The sequence below is a fragment of the Oncorhynchus masou genome, chromosome 20 (genome assembly GCF_036934945.1).
Source record: "Oncorhynchus masou masou isolate Uvic2021 chromosome 20, UVic_Omas_1.1, whole genome shotgun sequence".
Lineage (NCBI taxonomy): Eukaryota > Metazoa > Chordata > Actinopteri > Salmoniformes > Salmonidae > Oncorhynchus > Oncorhynchus masou.
In genome coordinates this window covers 15,203,954-15,227,615 of record NC_088231.1, presented here as the reverse complement: position 1 = coordinate 15,227,615, position 23,662 = coordinate 15,203,954, and the positions used below count along the sequence as shown (strand labels likewise).

Below are 23,662 nucleotides of genomic sequence, written 5' to 3'. Positions count from 1 at the left end.
CTCTCTGCCTGCTGGACTCTCTGCCTGCTGGACTCTCTGTCTGCTGAACTCTCTGCCTGCTGGACTCTCTGTCTGCTGGACTCTCTGCCTGCTGGACTCTCTGTCTGCTGGACTCTCTGTCTGCTGAACTCTCTGCCTGCTGGACTCTCTGCCTGCTGGACTCTCTGTCTGCTGAACTCTCTGCCTGCTGGACTGCCTGCTGGACTGGAACTCTCTGCCTGCTGGACTCTGTGTCTCTGCTGCTGGACTCTCTGTCTGAACTCTCTGCCTGCTGGACTCTCTGACTCTCTGCTGGAACTCTCTGCCTGCTGGACTCTCTGCCTGCTGGACTCTCTGCCTGCTGGACTCTCTGCCTGCTGGACTCTCTGTCTGCTGGACTCTCTGCCTGCTGGACTCTCTGTCTGCTGGACTCTCTGCCTGCTGGACTCTCTGCCTGCTGGACTCTCTGCCTGCTGGACTCTCTGTCTGCTGGACTCTCTGCCTGCTGGACTCTCTGCCTGCTGGACTCTCTGCCTGCTGGACTCTGTGCCTGCTGGACTCTCTGCCTGCTGGACTCTCTGGGCGCTGTAGAGACCTAATGCTGTAGATAAATAACGCTGAGAGAGAATGCTGTAGAGATAATGCTGTAGAGACACCTAATGCTGTAGAGAGATAATGCTGGGGAGAGCTCTAATGCTGTAGATAGATAATGTTGGGGAGAGCTCTAATGCTGTAGATAGATAATGTTGAGGAGAGCTCTAATGTTGTAGATAGATAATGTTGTGGAGAGCTCTAATGCTGTAGAGATAATGCTGGGGAGAGCTCTAATGCTATAAAGAGATAATGTTGGGGAGAGCTCTAATGCTGTAGAGAGATAATGCTATAGAGAAATAATGCTATAGAGATCTAATGACCAACGGACAGACAGAAGCCACAACTGAATGTGATATTGGGGTCTGGTTGTGAATGAACTGACTTACTGACTGTGGTTGGTTAGTGCTCAAAGGAGGGGCTCCTGGCCTGTGTTGTGTGTGTGAGTGAGTTAGGGGGTCCTGGTCAGGGTTCTGGGGGTATGTGAGTGGGGTGTCGGACACCGTGGCTGGGAGAGTGTTGTTCTGACAGCCACATTGACTGATGGCAGTCCTGGGGCAGTACCAGAGCCTAGAGGGGGTCTCTAGGGGGGTGGAGGGGTGGGGTGGGGGGGGGGGGTGATTCCCATGCTCCGCTCCCCTCAGAACCCACCCAACCCTGTGCCTTTTCTCATCCACACTCTGGGCCTTTGTTGTGACAGGCTGCACGTAGTTAAAACAGAGAGAAGGAGGGACAGAAAGAGGGAGGGTGGGAGAGTGATGGAGTTGGGAGAAAGAGACCAGGGTGAGAGAGAGAGAAAAGGGGGACAGCTAGTCCCTGGAGGATTGGGGTACAACACTGTTAATAGTGTCAGGCGAGCAGGGGTCAGCCACGGCTATTGCCCCTCATCAGTTTGTATTAGTACCATGGGTGGCCATGGTCCCGGGTGAAAACAACACCTGCCTGAGCGCCACTTGACAAAGGCAGCTGGGTCAACAGGCACTGTGGGAATGTATAAACTCGGCGAGGACACTTGCATAAAACACAGACTGATGAAGACTGATAAATTAAAGGAGGGCAGCTTATTAGTTTGAGTGTCCACGGCGCTGGGCCAGGCTGGTCCCAGTGATTTATATATACACTAGATGACTGATAGGGGGTGCTGTTTTGAAGCCCCCTGAGCCTCCATCTTGGCACTCCCACACGTAGTTTTTTGGGGGGGAAGCTTTAGAAATGCAATTTATTCATGTCTACGTTAGTTTTTGCCACATTCATTCTATTACAGACACCTTAATGCATAATCTTAAATTATATTATGTGAGCTAAACATAAAAATAAAAAATGAAAAAATATATAAAAACATTTTCCTTAAAGTATATATATATATTTATTACTAATGTTAATGTCCCCGCTACAACAACAAAAATACTTCAATACATGTCATTTTGACCTTAAAACATCTCATTGAAATACTGTAGAATTCCATTAATTCCTATGGAGAACTGTTCCTACTGGGGGGAGTGCCAATATGGCCGACCGATGGCTTCAAAAACCTCTCAATGGCCAATACATATCATCAGCCATCTAGGGTTTGTATACATTATTGGCTGCTTCCCAACACTCTTAGGTTCTAGATAGCTTCTTTTTTTCAAAGTGTAGTCCTAGTGGCTGAATGGAGGTGGGGTGGTTGTGGGTAGGAGGGATGTATGGAGCTCTGCTTGGCTCAGCTGCCCCCCCCCCTCTTTGTTCCAGAACAGTAGACATCAGCCAGGGACCATATGCTGAGCCTGATCCCTGATCAGCTCCCTCTTACTCACAACACAGCCCTCTTTATAATATCTCACTGCCTCAACAGTCACCCCAGATCAAATCATACAGCTGATTGATATAGGGGATGCTATTAGTGAGGGATACTATAACGACTATCAGATTTATTTCACTTAAAGCTTTGATAGTAATGGGTGGCTGGTAGCCTGGGAGTTGGTGGGGAGGGTTTTGGGAAGGAATGTGTTGGGGCTATGTGCTGGGGCTTGCTTGATTGGCATGAGGTGTATGTGAGAAAAAAGCCCTGGAGTGGTGTACATTGTGCCTCCCAACAATGGCTAAATCAAACGGCCCAGTGTGAGTCCTTTGGCTGTTTTGTCATCCGGCTCCATTGTTTGGGGGCTTCTTTGTGGTTTCATCCCTTGTTTTAATTGTGTCAGAAATGTACTGTGTATTGTAGGAGCCAGGACCATTCAGTGGAGCAGCTTTGTCAAGGGCAGGACCACAGTAGTGCAGCAGCAAGATTTAGGAGGGACATCTGAATAAAAGAGCTGGCTTTTTTTAGCCAGCATATCGGGAGCTGGGAGCTATCGTACCACACACACTGAACGCGCGCACACACACACACACACACACACACACACACACACACACACACACACACACACACGCGCGCATGCACACACGCACACACACCTCCCTGCTCCTTCTCCCAAGTACTTCCTGTAATTTGTGACTTCCATAGTGACTTCATAAAGGAGGTCCCAGAGCCCTATTCTATGTCCACTGGGTCTTCTCAACCTCTTTACTCAACACAATTCAATCAGAGGACTGCACCTGACTCAACTAAACCCTAAATTGTGTGAAAAGTATATTATGACACAGGAGAACCATTTCCTCCCTCTTTGGATAAAAGCCTGTTTAGATGGAAAGACAACTTTTTTCATTGCCATTATCAGCAGGAGTTCTTACTGTTTCAACTGTCTCTCCCCCCATTCAGGTTCCAGATGGAATCGTGAGGATGGGACAGAATTTGGTTTTGAATAAAACGTGGCACTGTCCCTTCCATTCTTATACGCGATAAACAACCTGGCAGTTACATACTGTACAGCTTTACAATGTGGCCAGTGACATCCTCCCCCACATAACCAACCCACCCAATACCCAGAGGCGGTGTTTGTTTGTGTCTCTCCTCTCTCAAGGAATGAAGCCTCCTCCTGCTCTGCTTCTAAATGGATGTTAGCACCAGAAATAAATAAGTCTCTCTCCCATGGTGACCACTGACTGCGTGTGGCAGGGCAATTGAGATAAGACGTATTCAATGAAGCATTGCATGTCTCAATCAGACATTATACTGTTCTAATTATAGGAAGAGGGGAAAAGGAAAAATTAAAAACAGAGCTGAAACCCGTTGAAGCCTTGGGGAAGACGGCATATCGCGTGTGTGTGTGTGTGTGTGTGTGTGTGTGTGTGTGTGTGTGTGTGTGTGAGTGTGATGCATATGGACTAGGTTTGAATCCCGGGCAAGGCCGCAAGGTATTTTTATACAGCTCTGTCTCCTTCCACAGTAGAGCAAGTAAACAATGCCACATGATCCTGCTCTGCCTCTGTGTTGTATATTTAGAACTGAAATCTCTCTCAGTACAGAATTTCCACGACAGTGTCCATATGGGACAGTGACAACGTATAATGATGTTACTGAGACGCATGGTGGCCTATTTATTATTGGACGGTACCCGACTGACAAACAAATACCTACAAATGAAGTCAGCGCGCTGCCGGGATGTGTGTTTACCCCAAAACATTGCAGGGGGGTTTAGGTGATTTTCCTCTTTCACTCCCCTCCCCAGCCCCCTACCTCCTAAAGCCCCCTCCTCTTCCCCAAACATACATGTAATGAAAACACCATGTGGGTGGATGGTGGATGTTGTGGGACCCCCGGACCACCACAGGCTCGCCTCTCAGAAATACAAGTCTTCTGTAAAGGATGAGGGTGAAGGGGCGCCAGGTACCCCAGAAGGGGTAGAGGGGGACGGGTGGCCCATCAGATGTGATAGCGCAGCAAGGTCAGAAACGTTAGCTGCCCCCTTCCCTCCCCCTCTCCATCCTTCCTGTAATGAGATAGTGATGTGTGTGTGTGTGTGTGTGTGTGTGTGTGTGTGTGTGTGTGTGTGTGTGTGTGTGTGTGTGTGTGTGTGTGTGTGTGTGTGTGTGTGTGTAGAAGCCGGACTCCCAGCACCACACAGGCCACTATACAGACTAAACAAGCCCAAAATATGGTTGGAAAGAATTGTTGTTTGGGAAAAATGTGTCCAGCCAAAAAACATAAATAAAACGTTGAGCGGAGCAGCAAGGGGCCCGTAGAAGCATCTGTGGCGTAATTAACTGTGACTTGGTTGGTACTGTCATCACCTTAGCAATAATTAGCCAGGGATCTGTTTCTATTGTCCCACACATGCAAGCACACACACACACACACACACACACACACACACACACACACACACACACACACACACACACACACACACACACACACACACACACACACACAACACACACACTCCAATAAAGTGAAATGGACTTAAGGAAACATTATTCTGTCTCCTTCCTGGACTTAACTCCCACTGTAAGCCCAGTGTTTTTAGATGCTCCACATGCCTCCCTACCAACTTCACTTAAGCTGAAGGACCTAAACCTACATGAGGATCTCTAGTTCTCCATTCCGGCGTGCTGAAAAGGGGGACTGGATCGTTTCTGGGTGGCTGAGGGTGGAAAGACACAGCTTGAGGAGCGATTGGTTTGAATTAGAAAGTGAGAGGGTCTGGTTGTGTTCAATGTAATGTCTCATGATTCAGACTATATATCAGTGACATTCAAGGCCTTCACGTCTCAGATGTTGGCTGCGGTGGAGGGGGACTTCATACACCCCATATACGTACCTCCTGGTGTGCTGGGAGAAATGTTTTTCACATGTACTAGGGTTGACGCAAACATCATTTGTTAAGGATTCATGATTATCGAAAATATTGAATAGAGTAAAACATGTGGTAAAATGTTTAGCAAGCATACAACAATGATTAACAGGCAATCATCTCCTCTAGTAATATTTATCACCAGAAACTCCAGCACATTATCCGCTGTCTGCGACCTGGATTGTTGGGACGCAGCGGGGCACATTGTTGGGACACAGCATCCCTTCCTTAAAACCCAAACCACCAGGTTTGTAAGAAATCCCTCCCTACGACTTTGAGGAAAACATTACCACTCGTCGACAGGTGCCCTCCATTCTCTCCAGGAGTGTATAAGCGGCCCTGTCAAACGCTACGAAAATACCCAGCGAGCCACGTGTGCTCGCTCTCTCCTCGCTCTCTCTCTCTCTCTCCCCCTTCTCCTCACTATCCTCTCTCTCTTTCGTCTCTCCTATCTTCCCTCTCTCTCTAACAGGGCCCGCTGGTAGTGCTTGTGTTGGAAACAGTATGCTTACTCTCCAATTACCACGCTGAGATTTGTGTTGGCCGGGGAACCGGCCGTTGTGCGATGATTTGTTTAAGGGGATAAGAGCCCTGGTGTGTGTGATGATTTGTTTAAGGGGATAAGAGCCCTGGTGTGTGTGATGATTTGTTTAAGGGGATAAGAGCCCTGGTGTGTGTGATGATTTGTTTAAGGGGATAAGAGCCCTGGTGTGTGTGATAATTTGTTTAAGGGGATAAGAGCCATGGTGTGTGTGATGATTTGTACAAGGGGATAAGAGCCCTGGTGTGTCTGATGATTTGTTTAAGGGGATAAGAGCCCTGGTGTGTGTGATAATTTGTTTAAGGGGATAAGAGCCATGGTGTGTATGATGATTTGTTTAAGGGGATAAGAGCCCTGGTGTGTGTGATGATTTGTTTAAGGGGATAAGAGCCCTGGTGTGTGTGATAATTTGTTTAAGGGAATAAGAGCCATGGTGTGTGTGATGATTTGTATAAGGGGATAAGAGCCCTGGTGTGTGTGATGATTTGTTTAAGGGGATAAGAGCCCTGGTGTGTGTGATAATTTGTTTAAGGGGATAAGAGCCCTGGTGTGTGTGATGATTTGTTTAAGGGGATAAGAGCCATGGTGTGTGTGATAATTTGTTTAAGGGGATAAGAGCCCTGGTGTGTGTGATAATTTGTTTAAGGGGATAAGAGCCCTGGTGTGTGTGTGTGTGTGTGTGTGTGTGTGTGTGTGTGTGTGTGTGTGTGTGTGTGTGTGTGTGTGTGTGTGTGTGTGTGTGTGTGTGTGTGTGTGTGTGTGATGTATTGAAGAGGTGTAGGAAACAAGGGATGGAGGGAGGTGTGACGCTCCCTCTCTCTGTGAAGTTGTGATCCTGCACTGCCACTATATCTGCTATGTGTAGGTATATGGGCAGGCCACAGACACACACGCACACAAAGAAAGTTGTGTTCTTTACCTTTTAGGGTCCACTAGCTTGTAGAGCTTCCCACTGTGTGACTGAGCCATGCTTTTACTGGTGGCCAGGATGTACACTTCACCTGGGGGTGAGGAGAACAGGGGTTACATGGGGAATGTAGTCCAGGCATCAGCCCTATCTAGAAAGAGCAAATAAGAGAAGATAAAGCAAGAGCGAGAGAGAGGGAGAGGGGGAGAGAAGAGAAAGGGAGAGAGAGACGGAGAGTCAGAGAGAGAGAGAGAAAGAGAGAGACAGAGAGAGAGAGATAAAGAAAAGGGCAACCAGTTAAGAAGCTTGTTGACACAAGAAAAGGGCAGCCTGTGAAGACCAGCATTGTAAATACAACCCATATATTTATGTTTATTTATTTTCCCTTTTGAACTTTATCTATTTGCACATCATATTATTATTTTGGAACTTTTGTGAGTGTAATGTTTACTGTTAATTTGTATTGTTTATTTCACTTAGTTAATTATCTAGTTCACTTGCTTTGGCAATGTTAACATACAATTGAAGTCGGAAGTTTACATACACCGTAGCCAAATACATTTAAACTCAGTTTTTCGACAATTCCTGGCATTTAATCCTAGTAAAAATTCCCTGTTTTAGGTCAGTTAGGATCACCACTATATTTTAAGAATGTGAAATGTCAGAATAATAGTAGAGAGAATGTTTGATTTCAGCTTTTATTTCTTTCATCACAATCCCAGTTGGTCAGAAGTTTACATGCACTCAATTCGTATTTGGTAGCATTGCCTTTAAATTGTTTAACTTGGGTCAAAAGTTGGGTAGCCTTCCACAAGCTTCCCACAATAAGTTGGGTGAATTTTGGCCCATTCCTCCTGACAGAAATCTGCTCCTTTTATTCTTTGTCCCCAACGCTCTAGGCGACCAGTTTTGATAGCCTTTAGCCGCACCCTCATACTACTCCTCCTCTGTTCCACGGGTGATGTGGAGGTAAACCCAGGCCCTGCATGTCCCCAGGCACCCTCATTTGTTGACTTCTGTGATCGAAAAAGCCTTGGTTTCATGCATGTCAACATCAGAAGCCTCCTCCCTAAGTTTGTTTTACTCACTGCTTTAGCACACTCTGCTAACCCTGATGTCCTTGCCGTGTCTGAATCCTGGCTCAGGAAGGCCACCAAAAATTCTGAGATTTCCATACCCAACTATAACATTTTCCATCAAGATAGAACTGCCAAAGGGGGAGGAGTTGCAGTCTACTGCAGAGATAGCCTGCAAAGTAATGTCATACTTTCCAGGTCCATACCCAAACAGTTCGAACTACTAATCTTAAAAATGACTCTCTCCAGAAATAAGTCTCTCACTGTTGCCACCTGCTACCGACCCCCCTCAGCTCCCAGCTGTGCCCTGGACACCATTTGTGAATTGATCGCCCCTCATCTAGCTTCAGAGTTTGTTCTGTTAGGTGACCTAAACTGGGATATGCTTAACACCCCGGCAGTCCTACAATCTAAGCTAGATGCCCTCAATCTCACACAAATCATCAAGGAACCCACCAGGTACAACCCTAAATCTGTAAACAAGGGCACCCTCATAGACATTATCCTGACCAACTGGCCCTCCAAATACACCTCCGCCGTCTTCAACCAGGATCTCAGCGATCACTGCCTCATTGCCTGTATCCGCTACGGAGCCGCAGTCAAACGACCACCCCTCATCACTGTCAAACGCTCCCTAAAACACTTCTGTGAGCAGGCCTTTCTAATCGACCTGGCCCGGGTATCCTGGAAGGACATTGACCTCATCCCGTCAGTTGAGGATGCCTGGTCATTCTTTAAAAGTAACTTCCTCACCATTTTAGATAAGCATGCTCCGTTCAAAAAATGCAGAACAAAGAACAGATATAGCACTTGGTTCACTCCAGACCTGACTGCCCTCGACCAGCACAAAAACATCCTGTGGCGGACTGCAATAGCATCGAATAGTCCCCGCGATATGCAACTGTTCAGGGAAATCAGGAACCAATACACGCAGTCAGTCAGGAAAGCTAAGGCCAGCTTCTTCAGGCAGAAATTTGCATCCTGTAGCTCCAACTCCAAAAGGTTCTGGGACACTGTGAAGTCCATGGAGAACAAGAGCACCTCCTCCCAGTTGCCCACTGCACTGAGGCTAGGTAACACGGTCAACACCGATAAATCCATGATTATCGAAAACTTCAACAAGCATTTCTCAACGGCTGGCCATGCCTTCCGCCTGGCTACTCCAAACTCGGCCAACAGCTCCGCCCCCCCGCAGCTACTCGCCCAAGCCTCACCACGTTCTCCTTTACCCAAATCCAGATAGCAGATGTTCTGAAAGAGCTGCAATACCTGGACCCGTAAAAATCAGCTGGGCTTGACAATCTGGACCCTCTATTTCAGAAACTATCCGCCGCCATTGTCGCAACCCCTATTACCAGCCTATTCAACTTCTCTTTCATATCGTCTGAGATCCCCAAGGATTGGAAAGCTGCCGCAGTCATCCCCCTCTTCAAAGGGGGAGACACCCTTGACCCAAACTGTTACAGACCTATATCCATCCTGCCCTGCCTATCTAAGGTCTTCGAAAGCCAAGTCAACAAACAGGTCACTGACCATCTCGAATCACACCGTACCTTCTCAGCTGTGCAATCTGGTTTCCGAGCCGGTCACGGGTACACCTCAGCCACGCTCAAGGTACTAAACGATATCATAACGGCCATCGATAAAAGACAGTACTGTGCAGTCGTCTTCATCGACCTTGCCAAGGCTTTCAACTCTGTCAATCACCATATTCTTATCGGCAGACTCAGTAGCCTCGGTTTTTCTGATGACTGCCTTGCCTGGTTCACCAACTACTTTGCAGACAGAGTTTAGTGTGTCAAATCGGATGGCATGCTGTCCGGTCCTCTGGCAGTCTCTATGGGGGTGCCACAGGGTCCAATTCTCGGGCCGACTCTTTTCTCTGTATATATCAATGGTGTTACTCTTGCTGCGGGCAATTCCCTGATCCACCTTTACGCAGACGACACCATTCTATATACTTCCGGCCCGTCCTTGGACACTGTGCTATCTAACCTCCAAACGAGCTTCAATGCCATACAACACTCCTTCCGTGGCCTCCAACTGCTCTTAAACGCTAGTAAAACCAAATGCATGCTTTTCAACCGTTTGCTGCCTGCACCCGCACGTCTGACTAGTATCACCACCCTGTATGGTTCCGACCTTGAATATGTGGACATCTATAAGTACCTAGGTGTCTGGCTAGACTGTAAACTCTCCTTCCAGACTCATATCAAACATCTCCAATCGAAAATCAAATCTAGAGTTGGCTTTCTATTCCGCAACAAAGCCTCCTTCATTCACGCCGCCAAACTTACCTTAGTAAAACTGACTATCCTACAGATCCTCGACTTCGGCGACATCATCTACAAAATAGCTTCCAATACTCTACTCAGCAAACTGGATGCAGTTTATCACAGTGCAATCCGTTTTGTCACTAAAGCACCTTATACCACCCACCACTGCGACCTGTATGCTCTAGTCGGCTGGCCCTCGCTACATAATCGTCGCCAGACCCACTGGTTCCAGGTCATCTACAAGTCCATGCTAGGTAAAGCTCCGCCTTATCTCAGTTCACTGGTCACAATGGCAACACCCACCCGTAGCACGCGCTCCAGCAGGTGAATCTCACTGATCATCCCTAAAGCCAACACCTCATTTGGCCGCCTTTCGTTCCAGTTCTCTGCTGCCTGTGACTGGAACGAATTGTAAAAATCACTGAAGTTGGAGACTTATCTCCCTCACCAACTTCAAACATCTGCTATCTGAGCAGCTAACCGATCGCTGCAGCTGTACATAGTCTATCGGTAGCCCACCCAATTTTACCTACCTCATCACCATACTGTTTTTATTTATTTACTTTTCTGCTCTTTTGCACACCAATATCTCTACCTATACATGACCATCTGATCATTTATCACTCCAGTGTTAATCTGCAAAATTTTAATTATTTGCCTACCTCCTCATTCCTTTTGCACACAACGTATATAGACTCTTTTTTTCTACTGTGTTATTGACTTGTTTATTGTTTACTCCATGTGTAACTCTGTGTTGTCTGTTCACACTGCTATGCTTTATCTTGGCCAGGTCGCAGTTGCAAATGAGAACTTGTTCTCAACTAGCCTACCTGGTAAAATAAAGGTGAAATAAAAATAAAATAAAAAGAGCTGGTGTAACTGAGTCAGGTTTGTAGGCCTCCTTACTTGCACACGCTTTTTCAGTTCTGCCCACAGATTTTCTATAGAATTGAGGTCAGGGCTTTGTGATGGCCACTCCCATACCTTGACTTTGTTGTCCTTAAGCCATTTTGCCACAACTTTGGAAGTATGCTTGGGGTCATTGTCCATTTGGAAGACCCATTTGCGACCAAGCTTTAACTTCCTGACTGATGTCTTGAGATGTTGCTTCAATACATCCACATAATTTCACTGCCTCATGATGCCATCTATTTTGCGAATTGCACCAGTCCCTCCTGCAGCAAAGCACCTCCACAACATGACGCTGCCACCCCCGTGCTTCACAGTTTGGATGGTGTTCTTCGGTGTGCAAGCCTCACCCTTTTTCCTCCAAACATAACACTGGTCATTATGGCCAAACAGTTCTATTTTTGTTTCATCAGACCAAAGGACATTCCTCCAAAAAGTACGATCTTTGTCCCCATCTGCAGTTGCAAACCGCAGTCTGGCATTTTTATGCCGGTTTTGGAGCAGTTGCTTCTTCCTTGCTGAGCGGCCTTTCAGGTTATGTCGATATACAGTGCCTTGCGAAAGTATTCGGCCCCTTGAACTTTGCGACCTTTTGCCACATTTCAGGCTTCAAACATAAAGATATAAAACTGTATTTTTTTGTGAAGAATCAACAACAAGTGGGACACAAAACCCTTTACTTTCAGTGCAGCAAACTCTCTCCAGAAGTTCAGTGAGGATCTCTGAATGATCCAATGTTGACCTAAATGACTAATGATGATAAATACAATCCACCTGTGTGTAATCAAGTCTCCGTATAAATACACCTGCACTGTGATAGTCTCAGAGGTCCTTTAAAAGCGAACAAGGAACAAGGAACACACCAGGCAGGTCCGAGATACTGTTGTGAAGAAGTTTAAAGCCGGATTTGGATACAAAAAGATTTCCCAAGCTTTAAACATCCCAAGGAGCACTGTGCAAGCGATAATATTGAAATGGAAGGAGTATCAGACCACTGCAAATCTACCAAGACCTGGCCGTCCCTCTAAACGTTCAGCTCATACAAGGAGAAGACTGATCAGAGATGCAGCCAAGAGGCCCATGATCACTCTGGATGAACTGCAGAGATCTACAGCTGAGGTGGGAGACTCTGTCCATAGGACAACAATCAGTTGTATATTGCACAAATCTGGCCTTTATGGAAGAGTGGCAAGAAGAAAGCCATTTCTTAAAGATATCCATAAAAAGTGTCGTTGAAAGTTTGCCACAAGCTACCTGGGAGACACACCAAACATGTGGAAGAAGGTGCTCTGGTCAGATGAAACCAAAATTGAACTTTTTGGCAACAATGCAAAACGTTATGTTTGGCGTAAAAGCAACACAGCTCATCACTCTGAACACACCATCCCCACTGTCAAACATGGTGGTGGCAGCATCATGGTTTGGGCCTGCTTTTCTTCAGCAGGGACAGGGAAGATGGTTAAAATTGATCAGAGGGAGAGTGGCTGAGTCAGGAGACAGACCTGAGCCAACTCTCCCTGTTTATCGTGAGGAGCCAAGGAGGAGACCAGAACCGGTGTTGGAGGTGAGCGAAACAGAGACTGTGAAGGAGTTAATGGGGAAATTGGAGGAGAGAGTAATGAGGGAGTTGCTAGTTTGGTGCTTTAGGTACAAGATTCGTCTGACGGAGCGTGTCGGGGATTTAATGGCACCTGGGTCAGCGCTCCATACTAGTCCTGAGGTGCTTGTTAGTCGGCTGGTGAAAAATGTGCCAGCCTCACGCACTAGGCCTCCTGTGTACCTACCTAGCCTTGCACGTCCTGTGCCAGTCCTGCTCTCAGGCTCTCCAGTACACCTTCACGGTCCAGTCCATCCTGTGCCACCTTCACACACCAGTCCTCCGATGGCAGCTCCCCGCACCAGGCTTCCTGTGCGTGTCCTCGATCCAGTACCACCAGTTCCAGTACCACACAACAGGCCTTCAGTGCGCCTCGCCTGTTCAGCGCAGCCAGCGCTTTCTCCCTCTCCTGCGCTGTCGGAGTCTCCCGCCTATTCAGCGCTATCAGAGCCTTTCTCCTCTCCAGCGCTGCCAGAGCCTCCTGCCTGTTCGGAGCAGCCAGAGCTGCCAGTCTGCATGGAGCAGCTAGAGCTGCCAGTCTGCATGGAGCAGCCAGAGCTGCCAGTCTGCATGGAGCAGCTAGAGCTGCCAGTCTGCATGGAGCAGCCAGAGCTGTCAGTCTGCTTGGAGCAGCCAGAGCTGCCAGTCTGCATGGAGCTGCCAGTCTGCATGGAGCTGCCAGTCTGCAAGGAGCTGCCAGTCTGCAAGGAGCTGCCAGTCTGCATGGAGCAACCAGAGCTGCCAGTCTGCATGGAGCAGCTAGAGCTGACAGTCTGCAAGGAGCTGCCAGTCTGCAAGGAGCTGCCAGTCTGCAAGGAGTTGCCAGTCTGCATGGAGCTGCCAGTCTGCAAGGAGCTGCCAGTCTGCATGGAGCAACCAGAGCTGCCAGTCTGCATGGAGCAGCTAGAGCTGCCAGTCTGCAAGGAGCTGCCAGTCTGCAAGAAGCTGCCAGTCTGCAAGGAGTTGCCAGTCTGCATGGAGCTGCCAGTCTGCAAGGAGCTGCCAGTCTGCAAGGAGCTGCCAGTCTGCAAGGAGCTGCCAGTCGGCAAGGAGCTGCCAAAGCTGTTAGTCTGCATGGAACAGTCAGAGCTGTCAGTCTGCAAGAAGCCACCAGAGCTGTCAATCTGCATGGAGCAGCCAGAGCCGCCAGTCAGCATGGAGCAGCCAGAGCCGTCAGTCAGCCTGAAGCAGCCAGAGCCGTCAGTCTGCCAGGATCCACCAGTCAACCAGACTCTTCCAGATCTGCCAGTCAGCCAGACTCTTCCAGATCTGCCAGTCAGCCAGACTCTTCCAGATCTGCCAGTCAGCCAGACTCTTCCAGATCTGCCAGTCTGCCAGACTCTTCCAGATCTGCCAGTCTGCCAGACTCTTCCAGATCTGCCAGTCAGCCAGACTCTTTCAGATCTGTCAGTCAGCCAGACTCTTCCAGATCTGCCAGTCAGCCAGACTCTTCCAGATCTGCTAGTCAGCCAGACTCTTCCAGATCTGCCAGTCAGCCAGACTCTTCCAGATCTGCCAGTCAGCCAGACTCTTCCATTCAGCCAGACTCTTCCAGATCTGCCAGTCAGCCAGACTCTTCCAGATCTGCCAGTCAGCCAGCCAGACTCTTCCAGATCTGCCATTCAGCCAGACTCTTCCAGATCTGCCATTCAGCCAGACTCTTCCAGATCTGCCATTCAGCCAGACTCTTCCAGATCTGCCAGTCAGCCAGACTCTTCCAGATCTGCCAGTCAGCCAGACTCTTCCAGATCTGCCAGTCAGCCAGACTCTTCCAGATCTGCCAGTCAGCCAGACTCTTCCAGATCTGCCAGTCAACCAGACTCTTCCAGATCTGCTATTCAGCCAGACTCTTCCAGATCTGCCAGTCAGCCAGACTCTTCCAGATCTGCCAGTCAGCCAGACTCTTCCAGATCTGCCAGTCAAACAGACTCTTCCAGATCTGCTATTCAGCCAGACTCTTCCAGATCTGCCAGTCAACCAGACTCTTCCAGATCTGCCAGTCATCCAGACTCTTCCAGATCTGCTAGTCAACCAGACTCTTCCAGATCCGCCAGTCAGCCAGGATCTGCCGGATTCAACTGCCTGGCTGGGCTTCATCTCAGTACTGGGCTTCCTCTCAGTACTGGGCTTCCTCTCAGTACTGGGCTGCCCCTCAGTCCCGAGCTGCCCCTCAGTCCCGAGCTGCCCCTCAGTCCCGAGCTGCCCCTCAGTCCCGAGCTGCCCCTCAGTCCCGAGCTACCCCTCAGTCCCGAGCTTCCCCTCAGTCCCGAGCTGCCTCAGTCCCAAGCTGCCCCTCAGTCACGAGCTGCCCCTCAGTCACGAGCTGCTCCTCAGTTCAGTGGGGTTCAGGCCAGGGTGTGACATGGGTTTATGTTGGCGTATTTCATAGTGTTTTTTTTTTTTAGTTATTGGGATTGCGGCTGAGTAGGGGTGTTGCATAGGTTTGGCTGCCTGAGGCGGTTCTCAATCAGAGTCAGGTGATTCTCGTTGTCTCTGATTGGGAACCGTATTTAGATAGCCTGGGTTTCACTTTGTATTTCGTGGGTGATTGTTCCTGTCTCTGTGTAGTTTCACCAGATAGGCTGTAATTAGGTTTCACGTTCCGTTTTGTTATTTCATGTACCGCGATTCATTTGTTTCATTAAAAAACATGAGTAACCAACACGCTGCATTTCGGTCCGACTCTCATTCAACAAACGAAGAACGCCGTTACAAGACCTGAGACTGGGACGGAGATTTGTCTTCCAACAAGACAATGATCCAAAACATAAAGCAAAATCTACAATGGAATGGTTCAAAAATAAACATATCCAGGTGTTAGAATGGCCAATTCAAAGTCCAGAACTGAATCCAATCGAGAATCTGTGGAAAGAACTGAAAACTGCTGTTCACAAATGCTCTCCATCCAACCTCACTGAGCTCGAGCTGTTTTGCAAGGAGGAATGGGAAAAATTTTCAGTCTCTCGATGTGCAAAACTTATAGAGACATACCCCAAGCGACTTACAGCTGTAATCGCAGCAAAAGGTGGCGCTACAAAGTATTAACTTAAGGGGGCTGAAAAATTTTGCACGCCCAATTTTTCAGTTTTTGATTTGTTAAAAAAGTTTGAAATATCCAATAAATGTTGTTCCACTTCATGATTGTGTCCCACTTGTTGTTGATTCTTCACAAAAAATACAGTTTTATATCTTTATGTTTGAAGCCTGAAATGTGGCAAAAGGTCGCAAAGTTCAAGGGGGCCGAATACTTTCGCAAGGCACTGTATTACTTGTTTTACTGTGGATATAGATACTTTTGTACCTGTTTCCTCCAGCATCTTCACAAGGTCCTTTGCTGTTGTTCTGGGATTGATTTGCACTTTTTTCACCAAAGTACGTTAATCTCTAGGAGACAGAACACATCTCCTTCCTGAGCGGTATGATGGCTGCGTGGTCCCATGGTGTTTATACTTGCGTACCATTGTTTGTCAGATGAACGTGGTACCTTCAGACATTTGGAAATTGCTCCCAAGGATGAACCAGACTTGTGGAGGTCTACAATTTATTTTCTGAGGTCTTGGCTGATTTATTTTCATTTTCCCATGATGCTAAGCAAAGAGGCACTGAGTTTGAAGGTAGGCCTTGAAATACATCCACAGGTACACCTCCAATTGACTCAAATGTTGTCAATTAGCCTATCAGAAGCTTCTAAAGCCATGACATCCTATTCTGTAATTTTCCAAGCTGTTTAAAGGAACAGTCAACTTAGTGTATGTAAACTTCAGACCCACTGGAATTGTGATACAGTGAATTATAAATGAAATAATCTGTCTGTAAACAATTGTTGGAAAAATGACTTGTGTCAGATGTCCTAACTGACTTATAGTTTTTGTGGAGTGGTTGAAAAACAAGTTTTAATGACTCCAAAATAAGTCTATGCAAACTTCCAAATTCAACTGTATGTTTCTCATGCCAATATACCCCTTAAATTGATATTGAAATTGAGAGAGAAACAGAGAGAAAATAAGAGAAGAGGCCCTGATCAGGGTCCCTGCAGCGCTGCACTTGCCATGGGACTTGGGATAGAGTGAGAATCATGGGACAACTAAATACTCCTGACTGGAACCAGGCGAGTCATTTAATGAGGAGCAAGCCCACAACATGGCTCCATAAGAGGACAAATTGTAAACATGTGTCAATGGGGCCCTGTTGTGGGAAGCCAGCCCAGCTCAGCACAGGCCTCCACCATTCGCCTACCCCCGCCCCATTTACAAATCATGAACAAAAGCAAAAATCTTCAACTCACACCACGCCAAGATACTGGCAAGTCCTATGGTTAACCCTGTGTGCCCGTTGTATGCCAATATGGATAATTAGTTCTCTGCAAAACATGAGCTCACAGTGAGTCCTTTTGTCAAACAGGGATACAATGAATTGGGTTCAGTGGGTTTGTTGATGTAGCGAACCTAACCTCACCTAAGATGGTATGACTGGCAGGCTGGTAAACAATAACACAGACCAGAAACATTCATCCCCAGGTGGCCAACTACATGCCATATCAGTAGGCTCTTTGAGGCCTGGTGCTATCGTATGGAAATGACCATATAATCCTTCAGGAAGCAGGGAGACTTTAATATCCTGCTGCTGGAACGTGCCATGGTGGAAAGGTGACACGGCGGGAAGGGATGGAGGTATTAGTTCCCCTCACACAGCGTGTGTGACCTCTTGGTTTTCTGGTCCAATATCATGAATATCACTCGAATAACGGCTTGAATTTGAGACTCCGCGTACGTTTGTCCCCTCACTTCCTAATCTCGGAAACTCAATTGGAGCAGTCTTGTTTCTGAACCCAACCGAGTGGAAACATGTTGAACATTGACATCGCACTCCAGGGATGTACTATGTAAATACATGGACCATTGTTCCATATACAATGCCCCAATGATTCTGAACTAGAGTTTTCCACAGTTTTGACATCTGTCATTGGGTGTAAACACTGATTTCAGGATGGCTTGACACTCTGCAATCTATCTTCTGCATCCAAACTCTTTGTTGACAAAAGCTTTCACTCATAACATCAGCTCAGATGTAGAGAGACACCCAGAAACACACAGAAATTGACATATAATAATGTGGATATACATGTAGGGGCCCGTCTTTAGACTAGAGAGAGTTGGGCTGGATCCCAAATGGCACCCTATTCCCTATTTAGTGCACTACTTTCAACAAGGGCCCATAGTGCTCTGGTCAAAACGTACTGCACTATATTGGGAAAAGGGTGCCATTTGGGAAACAACCTTTGTGCTGGTTCTACTGACCTAGTTGGTCCTCTCCGAAGCCAAGGATATGTCCCACCAGAGCGGAGCCACAGGAGCTGCTGGTACCCAGACACAGAGCTTTCTCCTGCCACTGGTCCCCTGCCGCCGCTGAGCCCTTCTGGAGGATCCGTAGGTTCCTGAAACGCACACATACGCACACACACACACACACATACGCACACACACATACGCGCACACACAAAAGCACAGCGCAACATCAGCACACTGTTACAGTAATGCTAGCATTAAGCACAGGTCAGGGGTCAGCAAAAACGGCACATTGTTTCCTTTCATGTCACAGCACAACAGTCTTGTGTTTCAGTGCCTTAGTGTGCATGAAGTCTTTTGGTTTCCAAATAAACATGATGCCAAAATCCTCCTCGTCCTTTCACAACAACGTGCCCCTCAAAAACTGAAATGAGACAAAGCAGCTGCGAGTCATTTTTCCAAACACATTGCCATGATATCTCAATAGTGTAGTTCCTTCAGCGTCTTTATTTCCTTTGTTTATTCAAGAGGCGAGGTTTGACTTCAGCGAGAGAGGAAGATTAATTATCAACCAATGAGACGTGTGAACAACACAAGGCCGTAGCCAAACGGACCAACCAACCGGAGCAGGAAATCACGTCTCCATTTACAGTGAATGAGCCTGAGCAGTAGTAGTGTCAGTAATGTGATAGTAATGTTTTCCCCCCAACGTGGATGGAACACTGGGTTTATGTTGGCACGGTGACCATGGACAGAATCAGGGGATGGATGTCAATTGGCATAGTGTTTACCTCAGAGTTACGTTCACCATAGCAAAGTTGGGTTACTGAACACAGCTGCTTGTGTTTGTTCAATTCAAAGTCAATGAACACTAGAACCGTTCGAGAATGTTCCAAATGAGAAAACAATGACGTTTGACTCAAACGAGCTACACATTTAATCTAGATCATTTGACAATAAATAAAAACCCTGTTATAATATTTAGAACATATAAGCTTACCCATTCTTGTCTCCAAACACATAGCTCCCGTAGAGCCTCCTGGACTGACAGCCTCTGTAGATGAACCCTCCCACAGGTGCTGCTCCTCCACTGGTCGCCAGGTCAAAGATGGACGCCTCGTTCTCTACAGAAACACACAGATACACAGGCCTCAGATCAGTATCATTAAGATGGACGCCTCTTTCGCTACAGAAACACACCGATACACAGGCCTCAGATCAGTATCATTAAGATGGACGCCTCGTTCTCCACAGAAACACACAGGTACAGGCCTCAGATCAGTATCATTAAGATGGACGCCTTGTTCTCTACATAAACACAGATACACAGGCAGTGTAATTGCAGAGGCTGTGCCCAAATGGCCCCCTTTTGTCTTTAAAGTGCACTATTCCTTTAACCAAGGCCCACAGAGTTCTGATCAAAAGTAGTGCCCTATACATATTTTTTATTTTATTTTACCTTTATTTAACCAGGCAAGTCAGTTAAGAACAAATTCTTATTTTCAATGACGGCCTAGGAACAGTGGGTTAACTGCCTGTTCAGAGGCAGAACGACAGATTTGTACCTTGTCAGCTCAGGGGTTTGAACTTGCAACCTTCCGGAGCTGCCATGGTCAGACCCTAGCCTAATGACTGTGACTCCCTGAGACCTGGAGCTGCCATGGTCGGACCCTAGTCTAATGACTGTGACTACCTGAGACCTGGAGCTGCCATGGTCAGACCCTAGCCTCATGACTGTGACTCCCTGAGACCTGGAGCTGCCATGGTCGGATCCTAGCCTAATAACTGTGACTCCCTGAGACCTGGAGCTGCCATGATCGGACCCTAGTCTAATGACTGTGACTACCTGAGACCTGGAGCTGCCATGGTCAGACCCTAGCCTCATGACTGTGACTCCCTGAGACCCAGAGCTGCCATGGTCAGACCCTAGCCTAATGACTGTGACTCCCTGAGACCTGGAGCTGCCATGGTCAGACCCTAGCCTCATGACTGTGACTCCCTGAGACCTGGAGCTGCCATGGTCGGACCCTAGTCTAATGACTGTGACTCCCTGAGACCTGGAGCTGCCATGGTCAGACCCTAGCCTAATGACTGTGACTCCCTGAGACCTGGAGCTGCCATGGTCAGACCCTAGCCTCATGACTGTGACTCCCTGAGACCTGGAGCTGCCATGGTCGGACCCTAGTCTAATGACTGTGACTCCCTGAGACCTGGAGCTGCCATGGTCAGACCCTAGCCTAATGACTGTGACTCCCTGAGACCTGGAGCTGCCATGGTCAGACCCTAGCCTAATGACTGTGACTCCCTGAGACCTGGAGCTGCCATGGTTGGACCCTAGTCTAATGACTGTGACTCCCTGAGACCTGGAGCTGCCATGGTCGGACCCTAGCCTAATGACTGTGACTCCCTGAGACCTGGAGCTGCCATGGTCAGACCCTAGCCTAATGACTGTGACTCCCTGAGACCTGGAGCTGCCATGGTCTAGCCTAATGACTGTGACTCCCTGAGACCTGGAGCTGCCATGGTCGGCCTACCCCCTAATGACTGTGACTCCCTGAGACCTGGAGCTGCCATGGTCGACCCTAGTCTAATGACTGTGACTCCCTGAGACCTGGAGCTGCCATGGTCAGACCCTAGCCTAATGACTGTGACTCCCTGAGACCTGGAGCTGCCATGGTCGGACCCTAGCCTAATGACTGTGACTCCCTGAGACCTGGAGCTGCCATGGTCAGACCCTAGCCTAATGACTGTGACTCCCTGAGACCTGGAGCTGCCATGGTCGGACCTAGCCTAATGACTGTGACTCCCTGAGACCTGGAGCTGCCATGGTCGGACCCTAGCCTAATGACTGTGACTGACCTGAGACCTGGAGCTGCCATGGTCGGACCCTAGCCTAATGACTGTGACTCCCTGAGACCTGGAGCTGCCATGGTCGGACCTAGCCTAATGACTGTGACCTGAGACCTGGAGCTGCCATGGTCGGACATGACTGTGACTCCCTGAGACCTGGAGCTGCCATGGTCAGACCCTAGCCTAATGACTGTGACTCCCTGAGACCTGAAGTTGCCATGGTCAGACCCTAGCCTAATGACTGTGACTCCCTGAGACCTGGAGCTGCCATGGTCGGACCCTAGTCTAATGACTGTGACTCCCTGAGACCTGGAACTGCCATGGTCGGACCCTAGCCTAATGACTGTGACTCCCTGAGACCTGGGTGTGATTTATGCCCACTCAAATGAGTCCTGTTTTCTCTGTTGGTGTAGGAAGAGAAAAGGATATCCATGTTTACTGCCATCTGTCACGAGTCCATTAGTACGTAGTGGAGGGTGGTCTCAATTACTGTGACTGAGGCCCTACCTTGTTAAAAACAACTTTGCTAAACTGGATTAAATGTAATGTAGGGCTTTAACCGCCACGATACCTCCTCATTAACATTGAAACTGAACGTATTAAGTGATGGTTGTACTAAATAGCGCAGGAGGTTGATGATGGAGTTTTAGTGTATTTATGGGACAACATGAATGTAAATCGTTATGTAGTCATTACATGTAAATAATGGACATTATGATTTGAGGAGTTCTCGCCCCTATTAGGGTGTAATCAGATAGGTAATGAACTCCACCTTCATCATGGCAATAGTATAATCGGGGCCGGGGTCTGGGTTAATTTGGCCCAATTAGTGATCGTCCTGGGTGAGAGGTGGCCAATGGAATGGGTGGGGGCTTTAAACTAGGCTGAGGGGCTGGGTGGGAGGGGGTTAGGGGGGTTGTTTTGCGGGTGGCTGAAATAGCACTCATTGTCTGGTTATTAGAATCAAACAAACAGCTCTACATGATTCAAACCAAACATAAGCACTCATTTCTTCATTGTGTTAGAAAGAGTGTTCTGGTGTCGATTATGCTCTTTTGACGTGCACCAAGGAGAATATGATCCTCATGGCTCTGTTTAGTGTGCTTTCAACTATACTAACCCATCATCAAGATATTCATTGTGGTTGACAACTATAAATCCTAGTCATGGACACAAACTCACATTCCCCTGGCAATGATATGTGAGGACGAATCGTTTGTGGATCACAATAACTTCGGATACTTTTTTAAAATAAATGTAAAACTCAGATACACTGTGTACTGAACAAGTTGGAGGCCGACCAAATACCGCATTCTCACAATAGGAAAGAATCCAGTTGTATTCCAAAAAAACAGACATCGTTTTTCTTGTGCAGAACACACAGTAAAATGAAAGGTTATCCAGAAAGGTCATTTGTGAGGAATTCCATCAGATTCTTCCACGCTTTCCCAAGGTGAGAGAGAACATGAAATGAGACTGTAAGGCAGACAGAGCTATTTTCATAACAAGCAACATGTCCCATTGATGTATTCCAGACAGACTCCTAAAGGGCACTCTCAGGCTCCTAAAGGTCCCAAATGGCAGCCTGTCCTCTATAAAGTGTACTCCTTTTAACCAGGGCTCATGCACTCTGTTCAGAAGTAGTGCACTATATAGGGAATAGGGTGCCATTTGGGACACATCCTCAGTGTTGTTAGGGAAAACCATTAGAAGAAGGAACTCACCGTAGTCTTTCCCCTTAGTGATCGCCAGTATTCTCCCTGCAGACGCGTTCCTACCGCTGGCATCCGTGCACAGGATCAAGAGACTCCCGTTGTTATCCGTATGGTGCCGGTCCACGGCACACCTGGGGAAAGACAGGAATGAACGGATAAGTGGGAAAAACATTGGAACGCCATGACACTGTCAATCTGCGATGATGCGTCACTCCCTGAGCGTCACCTTGGGGTGGTTGTGCCACATGATGAAACAGTGGCATGCAACGGGGGTACTGTAAATCAATAGCTGCATCTCTCACACACCCAGCTACAACTCAGGAAGATTGATGAACACGTTCTAATGAAACGCATAGCCTAGTACAGTCAATCCATGATCAACCTTTTACCATGTGAAGACACAGAACAACCTTGACTGTAACTCATAATGAACTGTCACTCACAATTAGCTGTCACTCACAATTAAAAATGACATACTATATACTAATATTAATATATGAGAAGATACACACACACACCATAGTGAAGTATTGTTGGGATTCTCTGGGTGGGTACAGGTATCAGGTATGTGAAGTATTGGTGGGATTCTCTTGGTGGGTACAGGTATCAGGTATGTGAAGTATTGGGGGATTCTCTTGGTGGGTACAGGTATCAGGTATGTGAAGTATTGGGGGATTCTCTGGGTGGGTACAGGTATCAGGTATGTGAAGTATTGGGGGGATTCTCTGGGTGGGTACATGTATCAGGTATGCGAAGTATTGGTGGGATTATCTTGGTGGGTACAGGTATCAGGTATGTGAAGTATTGGGGGGAATCTCTGGGTGGGTACATGTATCAGGTATGTGAAGTATTGGTGGGATTCTCTGGGTGGGTACATGTATCAGGTATGTGAAGTATTGGTGGGATTATCTGGGTAGGTACAGGTATCAGGTATGGCCATGGAGCATTTCACTCACCTGCCTGGGTCATGCAGTCCGTGGGCAAATATTTCTGGTGGCTGGTTGGTGCTGTTGAAGTAGGGGTTGTTCCTGGGTATGGAGTAGGGAGCCGTGCAGCAGTCTGTGTCCACGTCCACCCTCAACACAGACCCTGTGAAATCACTGCAGACAGCACACACAAGAAAGGACAACTGGTTAGTTGGGAGGAAAGTGTTGGAAGTAGAAAAACTGTAGCTACTGTCTTGGTTTACTGCTGCCATATTGCTTCATCTTGCCAAAT

The 23,662-nt window shown here is 47.6% G+C and overlaps 1 protein-coding gene across 2 annotated transcripts in view; it reads right to left on the bottom strand.

Moving 5' to 3' along the window:
* LOC135507009 (hedgehog-interacting protein-like) overlaps positions 1-23,662 on the bottom strand; it is a 58,800-nt gene that overhangs the window by 5,226 nt on the left and 29,912 nt on the right. For both annotated transcript variants that reach the window (XM_064926477.1, XM_064926476.1), the window contains 5 exons: positions 23,401-23,544; positions 22,454-22,575; positions 18,880-19,003; positions 17,892-18,028; positions 6,749-6,830 (listed from right to left, as the gene is read on the bottom strand). In XM_064926477.1, coding sequence (XP_064782549.1) covers positions 6,749-6,830; positions 17,892-18,028; positions 18,880-19,003; positions 22,454-22,575; positions 23,401-23,544 — 609 coding nt within the window. The remainder of the gene's footprint in view (positions 1-6,748; positions 6,831-17,891; positions 18,029-18,879; positions 19,004-22,453; positions 22,576-23,400; positions 23,545-23,662) is intronic.